Below are 15,903 nucleotides of genomic sequence, written 5' to 3'. Positions count from 1 at the left end.
ACGTGGTGGCAACATTGGGAGAACATCGACAAAACGCTCCGGTAACATTGCGAGAACATTTCGTCAATGTTCGAACATTGCCGCTACATGGAGGCAGCATTGTGAGAATGTTTTGGGTTGGCTGGGAAGCAGCAAATTTGCATGACAAAACGGAGCCTAATCGTCTTCTCTTTCCCCCCCTCCCCCCCCATCTCTCTGCCCTTTCGGTCTGTGCAGGTGCCAGGTGTTGTGACCCAGCCCCAGAGGGGTAGAGAGGGGGCATGGCAGGGGGCCTGGGGTTCGGGTGGCCCGCCCTGCTCCAGCTTCTGATGACGGCGGCCACCTCGCTGTGCCAGGGCTGCCCGCAGCGCTGCGACTGCGTGCCGCAGCTCAGGTCCGTGGCGTGCCACCGCAAGCGCCTGACCGCCATCCCCGACGGCATCCCCATGGAGACGCGCCTCCTGGACCTCAGCCGCAACCGGCTGCGCTGGGTGGAGCACGGCGACCTGGCGCCCTTCCCGCGCCTGGAGGAGGTGGACCTGAGCGAGAACGTCATCAGCGTGCTGGAGCCCAACGCCTTCGCCAGCCTGCAGGGCCTGCGCGTGCTCCGTCTGCGCGGCAACCAGCTCAAGCTGGTGCCCATGGGCGCCTTCTCCCGCCTGGGCAACCTGACCACGCTGGACCTGAGCGAGAACAAGATCGTCATCCTGCTCGACTTCACCTTCCAGGACCTGCAGAGCTTGAGGCACCTGGAGGTGGGCGACAACGACCTGGTCTACATCTCCAACAAGGCCTTCATGGGTCTCCTGGGGCTGGAAGAGCTGACCATCGAGCGCTGCAACCTGACCTCCATCTCGGGCCAGTCGCTGTCGTACCTGCGCAACCTGGTCACGCTCAGGCTGAGGCACCTCAACGTGGGGTCCCTGGACGACCAGAACTTCCGCAAGCTGGCCAGCCTGCGGGGGCTGGAGATCGACAACTGGCCCTACCTGGAGTACATCTCCCCCCTCAGCTTCCAGGGCCTCAGCCTCAGCTGGCTGTCCATCACGAACACCAACATCACCTCCGTGCCCTCCGCCTCCTTCCGCAACCAGGCCCACCTCACCTCCCTCAACCTCTCCTACAACCCCATCACCACGCTGGAGCCCTGGGCCTTCCGGGACCTGGTTCGGCTGAAGGAGCTGCACCTGGTGAGCACGGGGCTGGTGTCGGTGGCGGGACACGCCCTGGGCGGACTGCGGCAGATCCGCTTGCTGAACCTGTCGGGGAACGATCTGGCCACGCTGGAGGAGGCCTCCTTCCATTCGGTGAACACCCTGGAGACCCTGCGGGTGGACGGTAACCCGCTGTCCTGCGACTGCCGCTTGCTGTGGATCCTGCAGCGGCGCAAGACGCTAAATTTCGACGGGCAGGCGCCCGTGTGCGCGGGTCCCCCCGAGGTGCGGGGTCGGACCCTCAGCACCTTCTCGGACTCGGCGCTCTTCGACTTCTTCACCTGCCAGAAGCCGAAGATCCGCAACCGGCGGCTGCAGCAGGTGACGGTGCGGGAGGGGCAGCCCGTGTCCTTCGTGTGCCGGGCCGAGGGCGAGCCGGCGCCCGCCATCTTCTGGATCTCCCCGCAGCGGTGGCGGATCACGCCAAAGAGCGGCGGCCGTGTGACGGTGCTCCCCGGCGGGACGCTGGAGATCCGCTACGCCCAGGTGACCGACAGCGGCACCTACATCTGCATCGCCAGCAACGCCGGCGGCAACGACACCTACTTCGCCACGCTGACGGTGCGGGGCCTGCCCCCGGACGCCGCCCTGGTGGCCAACCGCAGCTACTACGCGGGCGACCTCAACGACACCAACCTGAACGACACGCGCGTCTTCCTCAAGTTCACGCTGGACCTGAAAACCATCCTGGTTTCCACGGCGATGGGCTGCATCACCTTCCTGGGAGTGGTGCTCTTCTGTTTCCTGTTGTTGTTCGTGTGGAGTCGCGGCCGCGGGCAACACAAGAACAACTTCTCTGTGGAGTACTCCTTCAGGAAGGTGGACGGCCCGTCCGCGAGTGGAGGCCAAGGGGGCGCGCGCAAGTTCAACATGAAGATGATCTGAGGCCTGCCCAACGCACCAAGCACGGCTGCGACCTTATCTTAGGAGAGCTACAAACTGACCATAAGTCACGCACATAGTCGTGTTCTCTTAGGAGAACTACAAACGGACTTTTTAGGGACGAGACCAAAAAGACCACATACACTAAAAATGTCAGCGTGTGGCACAAACTCTCTTTTACATTGCAAGCCATTTTGAATTTGAACTTTGGAATTCTTGCTTATTGTTTATGTTTTAAAGACTGAAAGGATAGTCTCCCCCACTTACAATGTGGAGCCTGGGAATTGCAGGCTTCCTCTGTCCACTGTGTACTGTATATTTCCTCCATTCAGTGATCTCCAGCCGGGTCTCATCCATTGCTGGTTCGATAAAGCAATGACTTGTCACGTGAAACTAATGCAGCTTATCTTAACTAAGAGTCAAAATGGCTGTGCTCAGCTCCTCCGATTTTGATAGCTTCTCTCCGGAACTTTCCTGTGGCAGCTAGGAGGTCGGAAGCATCTCCCATAATGCTTTGCATGCTGACTTGCAAGGCAGTCTCACCTGGGTGCTCTGATAGCTACGTGATTTATTTCGGAAGACATTTGTTTTGCTAAGGCCTATTAATCAAACAAAGCCATCTACATCTAATGCTATGTAGTCTTCAAGTGGAAAAACAGCACATATGTTTATCCTGCCATAAATCGAACAATACCTGATAAAAAAATATATATATATCCATGCAGACACAACTCTCAGGTTGGTCGTCACTAATTTTTCCCATGCAAAATATCTTCAAGAAATAGAAGAATTTGTTTGTGGAAGTCGAATCCACATTGACCAAGTCTATCACTGCCAATTGAGAGGATCATGTGACTATGGCCGACATTCTTTGCCTGCAATGCATTGTGGGAGATCATCCAAATCTGCATGTACTTATACTGTAAAGTTGATTTTGTAATAGGATATCACAAAGTTTTATATAACTGTTGTTTAAATGTTATTTTATGTGGAACTGGATACATTGCTGTAGTGTTAAAAAGTAAACAAGTGATCCAGTTTGATCGAGTGTAACATACAATCTAATTACCTGGCAACACATTCAGCACCTCTCAAAGAAATTGCAATAATGGAGGTAAAGTAATAAGGAGGAATTATTATTAATCTGTGATAGATGGTTTATGAATGTATCCTTCTGGTGGACGTATTATATGGGCTGGGATGAGCTGTGGACTAGAACTGATTGGGGCCGTCAGTCCATAGCTCCGGGCTGCATTTTTACTGGAGAGAAAGGTGGAATGCAGAGCAAGGGTGGCCAACCCCTGCCCAAGAGATCTAAGGGATGCACTGCTTCCCATTGTACTCTGTACTGAATGGGTAAATGAATGCACTTGATTAGGTGAAAATCTAAAAGTGCACAATCCCATGGCTTACCAGGGTGTAGTGTTCTGGGTGTCTATTCCTCTCTCACACAGATGTGTGCACGCACGCACAAACACACACACACACACACACACTACACACATGCACACACGCGGCCACACACAGTGCCGTCCGTAAGTATTCGTACAGTGGCACAATTGTTGTTATTTTGACTCCATACTCCAGCAGGTTGTCGAAATGAACTTGTGAATATGAGGTTGAAGGGCAGACTGTCCTACTACTTACGGACACCACTGTACACACGCTCACAGACACACACACACACACACACACACACACACACACACACACCTGCGGTGGTGCTTGACCACTTGGCTCAGATCCATACCTTTCCCGCAGAGCTGTTTATCGGCCTTCTCCAGGTAGCAAGCAGACTCATCCCGGCCCTGCAGGTGTGAACACGGGAAGAGGTGTAAGAGCATGTAACCCTGTCTGCCTGTCTGTCTTCCCGTCTTGTCTGTCCGAGTACACGTTCCCCGCCCCTGAGCCCTGTTCACCTTCAGCAATACGGAATCCATGCGTCCCGCAAGCTTTCTGTCCGCCATCTCCGCCATTTATTACTGTATAAATGTGTATATACATGTACAGAGATGATTTTCTTTTTTCATATTGACGGGTTCAAATGATTGCTTCATTTGCTCACACTTTTTATCCAAAGGGTTGAATTACCATGGATCATTAGACTTAATGTACTGTACTTAAGTTATATTTAGCCTATTACTGTAGTAGCTAATAGTCATATCATGGTAATTGGTATTACTGTGATTAGTGGTATTGTAGAATATTTATGGGAAGCCACAGTTATGGTCACTGCTGGCATTTCACTGCATTGCAGGCCTATAGCTCAAACTGGGATGGGGCGCAGTTCTTTTTTTTTTCTTTCTTTTTTTCTGTGTTGCCTAGCTACAGCTCGAATGGCTTCAGTGTTGCTCCTGCTCTATGAGGGAGGAATTCCATTCTCAAGGCAGATTCTGTATGTTCCCATTCAGCTGCGCTCCACTGCCTCTACCACTGGAGGGCGCTGTTTTGCCAAACCTTTCATATCCAGAGAGGTGGTTATTATTAAAGCCCTATGTATTTCTGTGGCGGTCAGTGTGTACGTGTCTGTTTCCCATGTGTACGTGTCTGTGTCTTATACCTCCACCACCACTCTGCCATATCTCTGTTTCCATCTGCTCTAGTTTTACTAAAGTATGTTAAGCAGTTCAGCTTTTCTGTGAGGCAGGGTCTGTCCGAACATGGCATGGCTACTGTATTTGCGATAAAACAGAAGGGAAAGGTTACGGTAATCAGAGACACAAACAGATGTCTGGGTTGTTCTCTGCTGGCAAGAGAAGTGTATGATTTGGCCCGCAGTCCACAGCAATAAGCCCCCAGCGGCCGCAGGGTTAGCGTGGCCGGAATGCTGGAGGGAGCTGCAGTTCGTCCGAATACCCATCGTGTCCGTTGCCCACAGAGCCATCGCCTGGTGTCCCTTCCCATAAGCCCTTGCGTGTGCGAAGCAGGCAGGTCTGACTCGTTCCCTCACCTCCGCGTCTCTCACCCGCACCGACCTCATCCGGGGTCTCCGTGATGTCATCTGGCCCCCGGGGGCTCCCGTGGACGGGATTTTTTTGGGGGGGGGGGGGGGTTAGCGTGCGCTGAGGGTTAGCATGCGCTAGCGCCGCGGCACACATCAGCTGACCTTTCCCTGTAAGCCGAGCGCCCTCGCCATCTGCAGTGCACCCAGGGTGTTTTTATTTTTATTTTATTTATCGTGTGTTCATTTTCGCGAAACTGAGAACTTAATTTCAGGAATGTGAAATCAATATCATGCCATAAAACATTTTTGGTTCATTTTTTCTTTTTTTCCAAACAAGTGAAACAAGCGTATACAGGGTTTTTTTTTTTTTTTTTCAGGGTCCGGGGTTCTTGCTCCAAATTTAATTAGCACTTGTTACTTAAAATATTAAGGCCAATTATATTAGTCTTTAGTCATTTATCCCCTCCGGAAGATTGTCCTTGTCTTGGGAGTCGTTCCCCTGCTGCTTGGCTAATGTGTGTTCAAACAGCACCCTGAGTCTAGCCTGTGTGTGCCCGGGGAAGGCCTGCTGTGTGGCACTGAAATGGTGGAGGCTATAGCTTCCAGTTTTTCAGCTCTGAACTTCAGAAATGTCCTCAGATTCCAGGCACTAATGGAGGGACTGACCAGTACCCCACAATAAGGGTGGGTCTGGTTTAGACTAACCACTACCCCACACTAAAGGTGTTCACTCTGTTAGTTTCAGCCTCTTGAGAACACGGACCTCTCTGAAACTGACCAAACACAGCCCACCTCAGGACACGGTCTTAAGGTCCTCTCCCGAAGTATCCAAGCTGTCCAAAGCCCTGCAAACTTGTCAATATTTCATATGTATTGATCTTTTCCCCAGACCCTCCATGTTGCAGACATACATATACAAGTTCTGTGTTTTACACTTTTTCTGGGCTGCCGATTATTATTCTTTTTTTGCTCCAGACCGTCTTCGCAGCTTGTGTAGTCACACTGCCCTCTGGTGATGCCTAATGGAAGAATCAAACTCAAGAGTTTCTCTCGAGTACTACGTTTTCTATAATCCTGACAATGAGATAAGTGTTTCACAATGTTTTTACGCATTTTGCCAGTTGATTACACAATTTGCTGTACATGGTAACTGAGCAACCGTCACACAGCATAAGTGCAGTGACAAAATATCCTTCTCACTGTCGTTTGTACACTACTGAGTTACCTGTGGTTTTGTCTATAGGCCTGTGGCGAGATTCTTTGTCTCGTATGTAGCTACTATATGTGAAATAATACTGCCTCTACAGTCCCGCAGTTTTGCTTGCAACAATAACAGTAATGATACATTATATTTACTGCTAATTACAGACTTCTGGAAATGTCAGACTTGGAATATGGCTTTCCTCCGTGTAAATGAACAGTCTTAAACTATGCATGTCTTTTTAAATTGTTGATCTTGCCATACAGTCTTGTGGATATCTGGGTCAGCGTCATCCAGGCTGGTGTAATGGGACTGGGTTGAGGTTATACAGTGTGTATATTAGTCACAATTGCAGTTTGTTGCAAGCAGCACAACATCTATTTTGAATGGGTTTATGAAACGAAAGGGAACAACAGCCAATCGGTCCAATTTTGTAACTTAAAATGGATTCTTTTTTATATTGAACTTTGAAAGCAACTGAATAACGGCACCGATATGGGAGCTGTTTTTGTCTTCACAAAACTGGATTCTTCGTGAACGATTTTCTTGAATAAATTTGTATTTGTACAGAGAAATCCTATTAGGACTGTTTGTGACACAGCACGGGTCTTGTTTTTAACATATTCGCCGTGTTCATTCTTTACTGGCGATTCCCGGTCGTATCGCGGTGCCCGTTCCATCGCAGATGTAAATTCGCTCGTGTAAATTTGCGGATGTCTCCTCATGAGCACACATTGCGCTCCGCAGCTGCGCAGTCACTGCGTTACATGATTACAGCTCTTTGTGCTAGCAGACCGCAACCGTCCAGTATAGAGGAGTCACAGTCGCAAAATGACACGGGGGGCACCCCCTCCATGTGAAACCTGTCATCCCCGGTTGATGATACACACAGTTACGGTATACACTGCCTTGCGGTCTGCCAACCACAGTAAACATTGGCATGGACAGGGTTAGATGCTAGAACCCCAGGTGCACCAGTGTATTAATTACTACCTTTTTTAAAAGTAGGAAAACCAACGGACAGCCGTCAGTATAGCTTGTATATATGTATATATTTACTCCCTACAATTGCTTATTGGGGAAACACATGCTCTACTTTGTTATGTAGAATGTTTTTTTTGTAGCTAGTCCCATTTTAGTCCGAAATACTTTAAAACAATCACGCGGACCCACTGTGTATGCTGGTGTTTGTACCAACCATAATTATAACCACGGAATAGTATGAACGAGCTGTTAATTGGTTGTATTTAAACATACAGAAGGATGATTCACTTTCTGAAAGTCACATTATGTTAGAAAGAGCTTGGTACACCACAAATAATACATTTTCCCATCTTGTGACCTGCAAATCAGTGAGGTAAACGAATATGCCTTTAGAAAGAGTTTACATTCCTGAATTGATTCACTCATAGACTGAATGGTGAGATAACTGTGGTCCTTGAATGTGTGGTCACTTGGTCAATGAAAATAACCAACGATGAAGAGAAAATTTAGAGTTCAATAGCAGAGTAAATAGGAAAGAGAAAGTACAATTATGTCAGTGCTTAGAGCAGAGTGTTTGCAATCCCTGTATTGTATGCATCCGAACAGTTCAACAGAGCCAACATGGCGTCTCTTGTATCTTCTAATAACAGCTAACCCCTCTAGTTTCAGGCAAAGGGATGTAGAAACCTAATATGAGTGACAGCCTGTTCCTCCTGAGGTCTAGGACCTGGCCAGAGAACACCTTGCGGTATTTAAAACATACTGTTTCCACCCTTCCCTCATTACTGGTTAAACTGTTCAGACATTTCACTGCCACTTGATGGAAAGGTGGAAAGGTCAAATGACTGACTCAACAGATGCTGGACCTCAGTGGCTCTCCAGCCATTTTCCAGTGTGGGAGGTATTACAAGGAAGATATGCAGATCAGAAACGGACCTACCTACATATCTCTGCCATTTTTAGCATGTTGGTTAATATACGTATCACTCGGATAGATGATGAATGGTGCTTTGTTCCAATTCACTTTGTCAGAAAGACACCTCGGCTCTGTGAAGCATGTGAAATTGGCACAGAAACCTCAGTGCCGATTGGTTGAGAACCTCGAATGCAGATATTGCAATATAATAATCAGAAAAATATTCAAGTATACAGTAGGTACAGGAACAATAACATTGCGTGACTACTGTATGTCTTATCAGAAAATGGCGGAAAGGAAATGTGCTGTAATTGCTCATCCTGACATTCTCTAAAGCAGGCGGTGCAAAATAACGTGTAAAATATAAAAATATGAGGTACAGTAAGACTTACATCATATGGCTATGTCTTGGGTAATCATCAGAAAAACCTGTCATTAACTACAGGAAATTATGCTGTAAGGTCAGTTGCTATATTGGCCTTCTTTCTGTAATTGTTTGAAAAATACTTAACTGCTGCAATTTACCCATGCCAGCTCAATATTACTCGTACAACAAACTTAGGCCATTAAGGTATTCCTCTTGTTTCATACTGCTTGTCTTATAACAAAAACAATGTGTTTTATTTATAAAAGCATGTTACACTATGGCCTGCTCAATTTTATCTTTTTGCATTCGTTTTAAAGATCTACTGTAACAGTTGTGTCTACTTGGTAAGTGTAAGAAGTAATTATTTGCCATGCCATGGATAATCTTGACCACTGATACCTCTAAGACATTTATTTTTTATAAAAAGTTCATTCATACAGTTTCAATTACCATTGTAACAATAAACCATATGTATGCTCTGAAACTGTTACTGAGTGATTAAAAGGATTGATTAAAATGGGATGTTCTGTTATATTTATTTTTTCATTTTTATTTTCTTTTGCCATATTGCGATAAAGGCGGCATGGATGGTGCAGTGGGTAGCACTGCCGCCTCACAGCAAGGAGGTCCTGGGTTCAAATCCCAATCCAAATCCCTCTCTGTGTGGAGTTTGCATGTTCTCCCCGTGTCTGCGTGGGTTTCCTCTGGGTACTCCGGTTTCCTCCCACAGTCCAAAGACATGCAGGTTAGGCTGATTGGAGAGTCTAAATTGCCTGTGGGTATGAGTGTGTGATTGAATGGTGTGTGTGCCCTGCGATGGACTGGCGACCTGTCCAGGGTGTATTCCTGCCTTTCGCCCAATGTATGCTGGGATCGGCTCCAGCCCCCCTGCCACCCTGTTCAGGATAATCGGGTTAGGATAATGAATGAATGAATATTGCGATAAAAATATGAAAGGTATTGTGAGTTTGATGATGACCACTAGAGGTCAGTCTCATGTGATTTTGATCACATTCGTTCATTACATTTATATGGCAGATGCAGTCATGCACAGTAAGTGCCTACCGAAGGTCATTGGAGCAACTGCAGAACACAGGTCGTGTGAGGTACAATTCTCATAAACGATCGGTTGTCCATGAACATCATATCTAGTTCACATGGTAATCATGTGCTAAATCAGTGTAGTTATGGCAGGTAACTAGAAGTGAGGCGTGATTATTAGAGATGTGTTAAAGAGCATCTACATGAAGATGGAAGTGCAACATGAAAGTGCGAGAAGATCAAGATGTTCCATGAGAGTAATTCTAGATTGGGGTAACCCTGGAGAGGAGTAGTGTTTTACTTACAGTAACCTGCATAATAACCTAAAGTTTATTAAACTGCCATCACAAGCTCTTGGGTCTGTTCCAGAGAGCAGGTTTTTGCAAATTATCCAGATCTAGTGAACCAAAATTGAGGAAATGCCTTAAAAAATCCGGACATGCCGGATTAAGCAAGTCATTCCTAAAGTTTATATTTAAGACTTATTGAGCCAACTTTCTGGAATTTAGCTACGTCTGCTCTTAATCTTGAGGTGGTGACATTACACATCTTAAAACAATATTCATGACACAAAAAATAGGATAGCACAAAGAATTTAATCTTAGCAAACAGCGTCTTTGATGCTGCCTGCATTATATAACCCCTTGTTCTTTGAATGTCCTGTTGCTTACTGATCTGTGTTGTACCTGGATGGAGAATTTGATTGACAGCATTATCTCCAAAATGGCAACATTCCTTAGCTTGTATTGCTATAGGTTTTTTGTTTCATGGGGTACAAAATGTTGCAGGACCTAATGACAGTAAACAGATGCCGTTCGACTGTTCTAATCATTATGAGAATATAAACTTTCACAGCATTAAAAAAAAAAAACCCTGTAGCATGATAGGTAACGATCAAGTCTAGACTGATGATGGTGTCACTCTGGTGATGCAGATAACACTGATGATGATGTGGGAGGTTATGCTTTCCAGATATTCCAGCGTGATAAACAGCATCTTGTTTTCATAGGTTGACTACAGTACAGCTAGCTAGCTAATCTCATCAGTTGACTAAAAGCTCTGATTGACACAAACGCTCACATAAAGTTTTATAGATATTACTCGTAAACAAGATTGGAAAAATAGTGGGGCTTTTGTGCACCGTTCAACATGAACACTTTCCCAATTAATTAAAACAGGATGAAACTATAAACTCTAAACTATTTATCCTACAATTGCGATGGAAAATGCATAAAATGCTTAATCAACTCAAGATTACAGCTACAAGGTTATGTGGCAGTTGATGTATGCTCTTCTGTTCTGTGTTGGTTTTCCTGCTGGGAAACTTCCATCCCACCATTACCCTACCTGCTTACTGCCGGTCAGGGTCGCAGGTGGGCTGGAGCCTATCCCAGCATGCACTGGGCAAGAGGCTGAAATGCACCCTGGACAGGTCGCCAATCCGTCACAGGACACACACACACCATTCACTGACAATACCTACAGGCAATTTTTTACTTTCCACATTTGTTACATGTTATCAGACTGTAAGATAAATAGATAAAAATGATCTCTGGTTCCACTGTCAATCAAGTTACTGAACAGCAAAAACTAGATTTGTAGATTTTTTAAACTAGAGCTTGTTGAGAGCTGTTTGTATCCCTGTAGCAGAGGATTCTGACTAGATGCACAATGAAATGGAAATGACGTGAAAGTAAAACCTAAGAAGAAAGGTCACACACTCATTCCTGCAATGCAGTTTTTTAATTAACAATGTTTCAGCAGCAAACAGGGGCCCACGGCAGGTCACTTGGACAGACCGGTGTTGAGCTATGACCGTATTGGGCCTTGCCAGGTCCCAGAGCGCACTACATACTGGCTTCAGTGGTTCAGAGATCCGGTGAGGACCTGTTGCTTCAGGGTTAACCAGCAGCTCGAGCTGGCCAGCAGAACTCCTGCATACTGGGCTCAGTGGTTCTGATACAGAGATCCAGAATGCTGAGGACCCATCGATTCAGGGTTAACCAGCAGAACCCCTGCTGGGCTCCGTGGTTCAGATACAGAGATGCAGAATTCTGAGGATCTATCAGTTCCGGGTTAACCAGCAGAACCCCTGCTGGGCTCTGTGGTTCTGATACAGAGATCCAGAAGGCTGAGGACCCATCGGTAAAGGATTAACCAGTAGAACCCCTGCAGGATCAGAGGTGGTTGATCTGCGAGAATATGAACAGAACTTGTTGCACTTGTTCTTGTGATTGATTTGCACTTTGTTGTACATCGCTCTGGATAAGAGCGTCTGCTAAATGCCACGTAATGTAATGTAATGTAATGTAACTCTATACAGAGGGGTTTGAATCAATGATCTTGCTGTGAAGCAACAGTGTTATTTACTGCATTGAGTGCAAGCTGAGTTAAACCACAGCGTATCTGGCCAGTGAGAAACCCTATGCTATCCTGACACCAGAAACTAGAGCTATCTCAGTTTGCTATCTCAGTTTGTTATCACTGACAGCACACCGCCAACCTCACAAACCGACATCTGGGACCTAGCAAGGGATCTGCTATAAAGAGCCATATGTCCTGTGAGGTGCTGGTGGAGAAATACTGTGAAAACTGCCACTTTCACAATCAGCTTTACATTGGTGGCCCCTGGGAAATCCAGGTTTGGTTTCCAGGAGGTCTTGCGTGGTCCAGGTGGGAAAAATGCAGTGCAATGTAGGCTTGTGTTCTTAGAAATCAAAAAATAAATTTATGAGAAGAAAGAAAAATAGAAGAATATTTTCATTTCCATCAATCTGCAACCTTGGCTATTTATGAATTTTCCATTTGTATAATGCAGCAATAGATTTGTCTATTGACTCGTTTTGAATTATCATGCCATGGACACAATCTATATGATCAAGCAAAGCAAAAACTTTACTGAGTAAAAACGTTTATGTTTATCTACACCCTGCTGAAAAAAAAGGTTTTGAAACAGCTGGTAGTTGGTTGACCAGTTAGACCTGCTTCAGACTCAAAATGCTTCAGCCACCTCAGGCTCATAGCTGGATTTTACACTAAAGGTCACTATTGAATGGCATCAACTCAATATTGAACACACAGTGGAATAGTCCAAGGGCCTTTGTGTGTGGAGTTTGTACTCTGGTTTCCTCCCACAGTCTGAAGGCATAACGAAGCAAACAATCACAGAGCCTTGCTTAATGTTCTGTCTGGTCACACTGTTTGAATGAATCGATGAATACTGTGAAATAATACTTCCTGCCAGTTGCATTGTTGTAGTAAGTGACCAAGAAGTGACCCTTTCTGTGAAATAACAGATAATGTCAGTGTCACTAATTATTAGAAGTAGTATCTCAAGGGAAGTACCCTTAAAGACTATTTTAGATGCATGAGAAAGAACCAGCAAGAACCTTTTGTTTGCTTTTGTTCTTTGCTCATTTTTATCAGGTTAGAGGAAGTCCCTAGTTTCAATTCTGCAATTTTCTTAAATATAGACTAATTCATTTTTAAAAACTGATTAAAAAAAACAAAACTATTACAACACCGACACATGCTTTTCATGACATTAATCTCCCTATGATGTTAATGATGTTAAATCAGTTGTAATATTTGATTATTAAAAATAAGGTCTTATTGCCAAGAGAAGACTTTTAAGAACAGTTTTAAAACTAGTGGACTACGCTGGCATTTTTGTGCAATCATATTGAAGCCAATGCCTAATTTGTTTGACCCTCAGTGTAAAAGTGTCGTCCACTAAAAAAAAATTCAGTTGAGGCTCACACTTCTGTTGTACAAGAAACATCTCCCCTTTGAAATAAAAAAAAGAAATGTACAACAAGCACAATCTTTCAACATTAAAACTGTGCAAGCCATGTACTTTGAAGTTCAAGAAGAGCTGAAAACTCTCGGTGCTTTTTTTTCTGTACGTAACGGAGGTGACAGCTCTGGCTGGGAAATAATGTTTGCTTCTGGGGGCTAATCGATGATCATTGTTCGAGATAAGGGCGCATTGTTTTTTTTCGGCACGGCGCTGCATGGCGGTCATATCAGGGTTTTCATCGGAACGTGTGTTTCTGCCTCGGCAGCCTGCGACCGCACAGCTCGCTTCGGGTGAAATCACATCAAAGGATCTGCCTCCCTGAGTGCTCGGCAGGGGGGGGAGAGCGGACCCCTCACCTGCTCTTCTCGAGCTCCCCCTGCGCGCACGACCGACGCGCGACTGCAAAAAAAACGTCCGTTTAAAAGTGTTTCAGTCTTCGTAATGAGACTTAGAATCACATTTACTTCTTCTCTCAAGTAGAAAATATTGGCTTGTTTTTAGTTACTTGTGAAACTAAGTGAAATGTGACATTTTCAGTGAAATCTTTTCTCTCTCATATTTTATTGGCCCCATTAGCAAGTCTTGAAATGAGTCAAATTGTCATATCTCACTAGATAACTATTTATCTTACTTAGCAAAAAGGTCATGGAAATCAGCCTAAATATAAGATTGAAATACTTGCTGAGATTTTTGTTTCTGCAGTGCATACTGCTTGTAAGTGTGTGTGTGTGTGTGTGTGTGTGTGTGTGTGTCTGTATGTGTGTCTGTGTGTGTGTGTGTGTGTGTTTCAGCTGGTCCCTCCTCTGCAAGACCTTTTTCTGCCTGGCGATGGGCCAAAGGTGAGCGGTGATGTCATTGCACTAATCATTTCGAGAGAGGATGCTGCCAGTGTCATCACTGACAGGAAGTGAGAGATGGATGCGGGGGTGGCATGTTGTGGAGCCGAGGCCTGGGACAGATCATCTTCTCCCTGCTGGTGCCTCCGTCCTCTGGGGCTGCACAGGGACTTTCCTGACGGCCACACAGACCTGAGCGTGTCGTAGATCAACTACCTCTGATCCTGCAGGGGTTCTGCTGGTTAATCCTTTACCGATGGGTCCTCAGCCTTCTGGATCTCTGTATCAGAACCATGGAGCCCAGCAGGGGTTCTGCTGGTTAACCCGGAACTGATAGATCCTCAGAATTCTGCATCTCTGTATCTGAACCACGGAGCCCAGCAGGGGTTCTGCTGGTTAACCCTGAATCGATGGGTCCTCAGCATTCTGGATCTCTGTATCAGAACCACTGAGCCCAGTATGCAGGAGTTCTGCTGGCCAGCTCGAGCTGCTGGTTAACCCTGAAGCAACAGGTCCTCACCGGATCTCTGAACCACTGAAGCCAGTATGTAGTGTGCTATGGGACCTGGCAAGGCCCAATATGGTCATAGCTCAACACTGGTCTGTCCAAGTGACCTGCCGTGGGCCCCTGTTTGCTGCTGAAACATTGGTAATTAAAAAACTGCATTGTAGGAATGAGTGTGTGACCTTTCTTCTTAGGTTTTACTTTCACGTCATTTCCATTTCATTGTGCATCTAGTCTGAATCCTCTGCTACAGGGATACAAACAGCTCTCAATAAGCTCGACAAAATCTAGTTTTTGCTGTTCAGTAACTTGATTGACAGTGGAACCAGAGATCATTTTTATTTATTTATCTTACAGTCTGATCACATGTAACTTCTGCCAGATGGCATAGTCTCATATTCTTTGTGAATATAGGTATATAAAAGAATATATAAAATCTATACTCAAAGTGTGAGGAGAGTCATCCCTGGTGGCACATTCAGCTACAGCAGATGTGTATGCAGATTTCTGTTTCCATCATGGACTCCATTTGCTAGTTATATTCGGTTGAGCTCATCCACAGATTCAGCTGAAATGCCGGGTCAGGGGGAATGATCTGGCTAATTAAGTCATTAAGAGCACAAGTTATGAAATCCCAACAGAAGACCAGGCCCCTCCTTGCCCACCCCTGATCTAAATCAAAAGGCCCCGCAATACCGACATGGCCCCATGATCCGGCCCCATGGTACGGCCCCATGATCCGGGCCCATGATCTGGGATCCATATGGCTCAAGGCCATGCCAACGGCCAATGAACACATTTTCAGTGAAAAGTTGGCTACTTTTAGTTGAAAAGTTTTCTCGTCAACTAAGATGTAGCCAGGTTGTATCCAGGTAAAAATCTGAGCTATGCTGAGGTTAACCTAGTCGGTCTATGTCAAAATGCCTCTAGATGTATATAGACGCCAGATCTTTTTTTTTTTTTTTGTAGTATGGGAAGCATTAATTTACAAATGTACAAAAATAAAAATTCTAATACATCAGCAATAAGTTTGAAGGAGCTTCATAGTGGCTGAAGTGTACATGTCAAATTTTTATCTGATCTGGGTAGCCTATACAGGACTTCCTGTGACAATTGTTTTCTTTTCTGTGTGTGTGTGTGTGTGTGTGTGTGTGTTTTATTGTTCACCCTTAAGGACACATAGCTACTGTGCCAATCACTTCTGACCCTTGTAGACTACAGTTATTGTAAATCAA

At 45.6% G+C, this 15,903-nt stretch overlaps 1 protein-coding gene across 1 annotated transcript; it reads left to right on the top strand.

The window, feature by feature from the left end:
* Positions 1-260: 260 nt before the first annotated feature.
* lingo3a (leucine rich repeat and Ig domain containing 3a) lies at positions 261-4,582 on the top strand. The gene has a single exon (XM_061239950.1). The coding sequence runs from the start codon at positions 261-263 to the stop codon at positions 2,076-2,078; it is 1,818 nt and encodes a 605-aa protein (XP_061095934.1). The 3' UTR covers positions 2,079-4,582.
* Positions 4,583-15,903: the final 11,321 nt, after the last annotated feature.

Source organism: Conger conger, chromosome 4 (genome assembly GCF_963514075.1).
Source record: "Conger conger chromosome 4, fConCon1.1, whole genome shotgun sequence".
In the NCBI taxonomy this organism is placed as follows: Eukaryota; Metazoa; Chordata; class Actinopteri; order Anguilliformes; family Congridae; genus Conger; species Conger conger.
The sequence above is the reverse complement of the archived record's forward strand: the minus strand, read 5'-3'. Positions and strand labels throughout refer to the sequence as shown.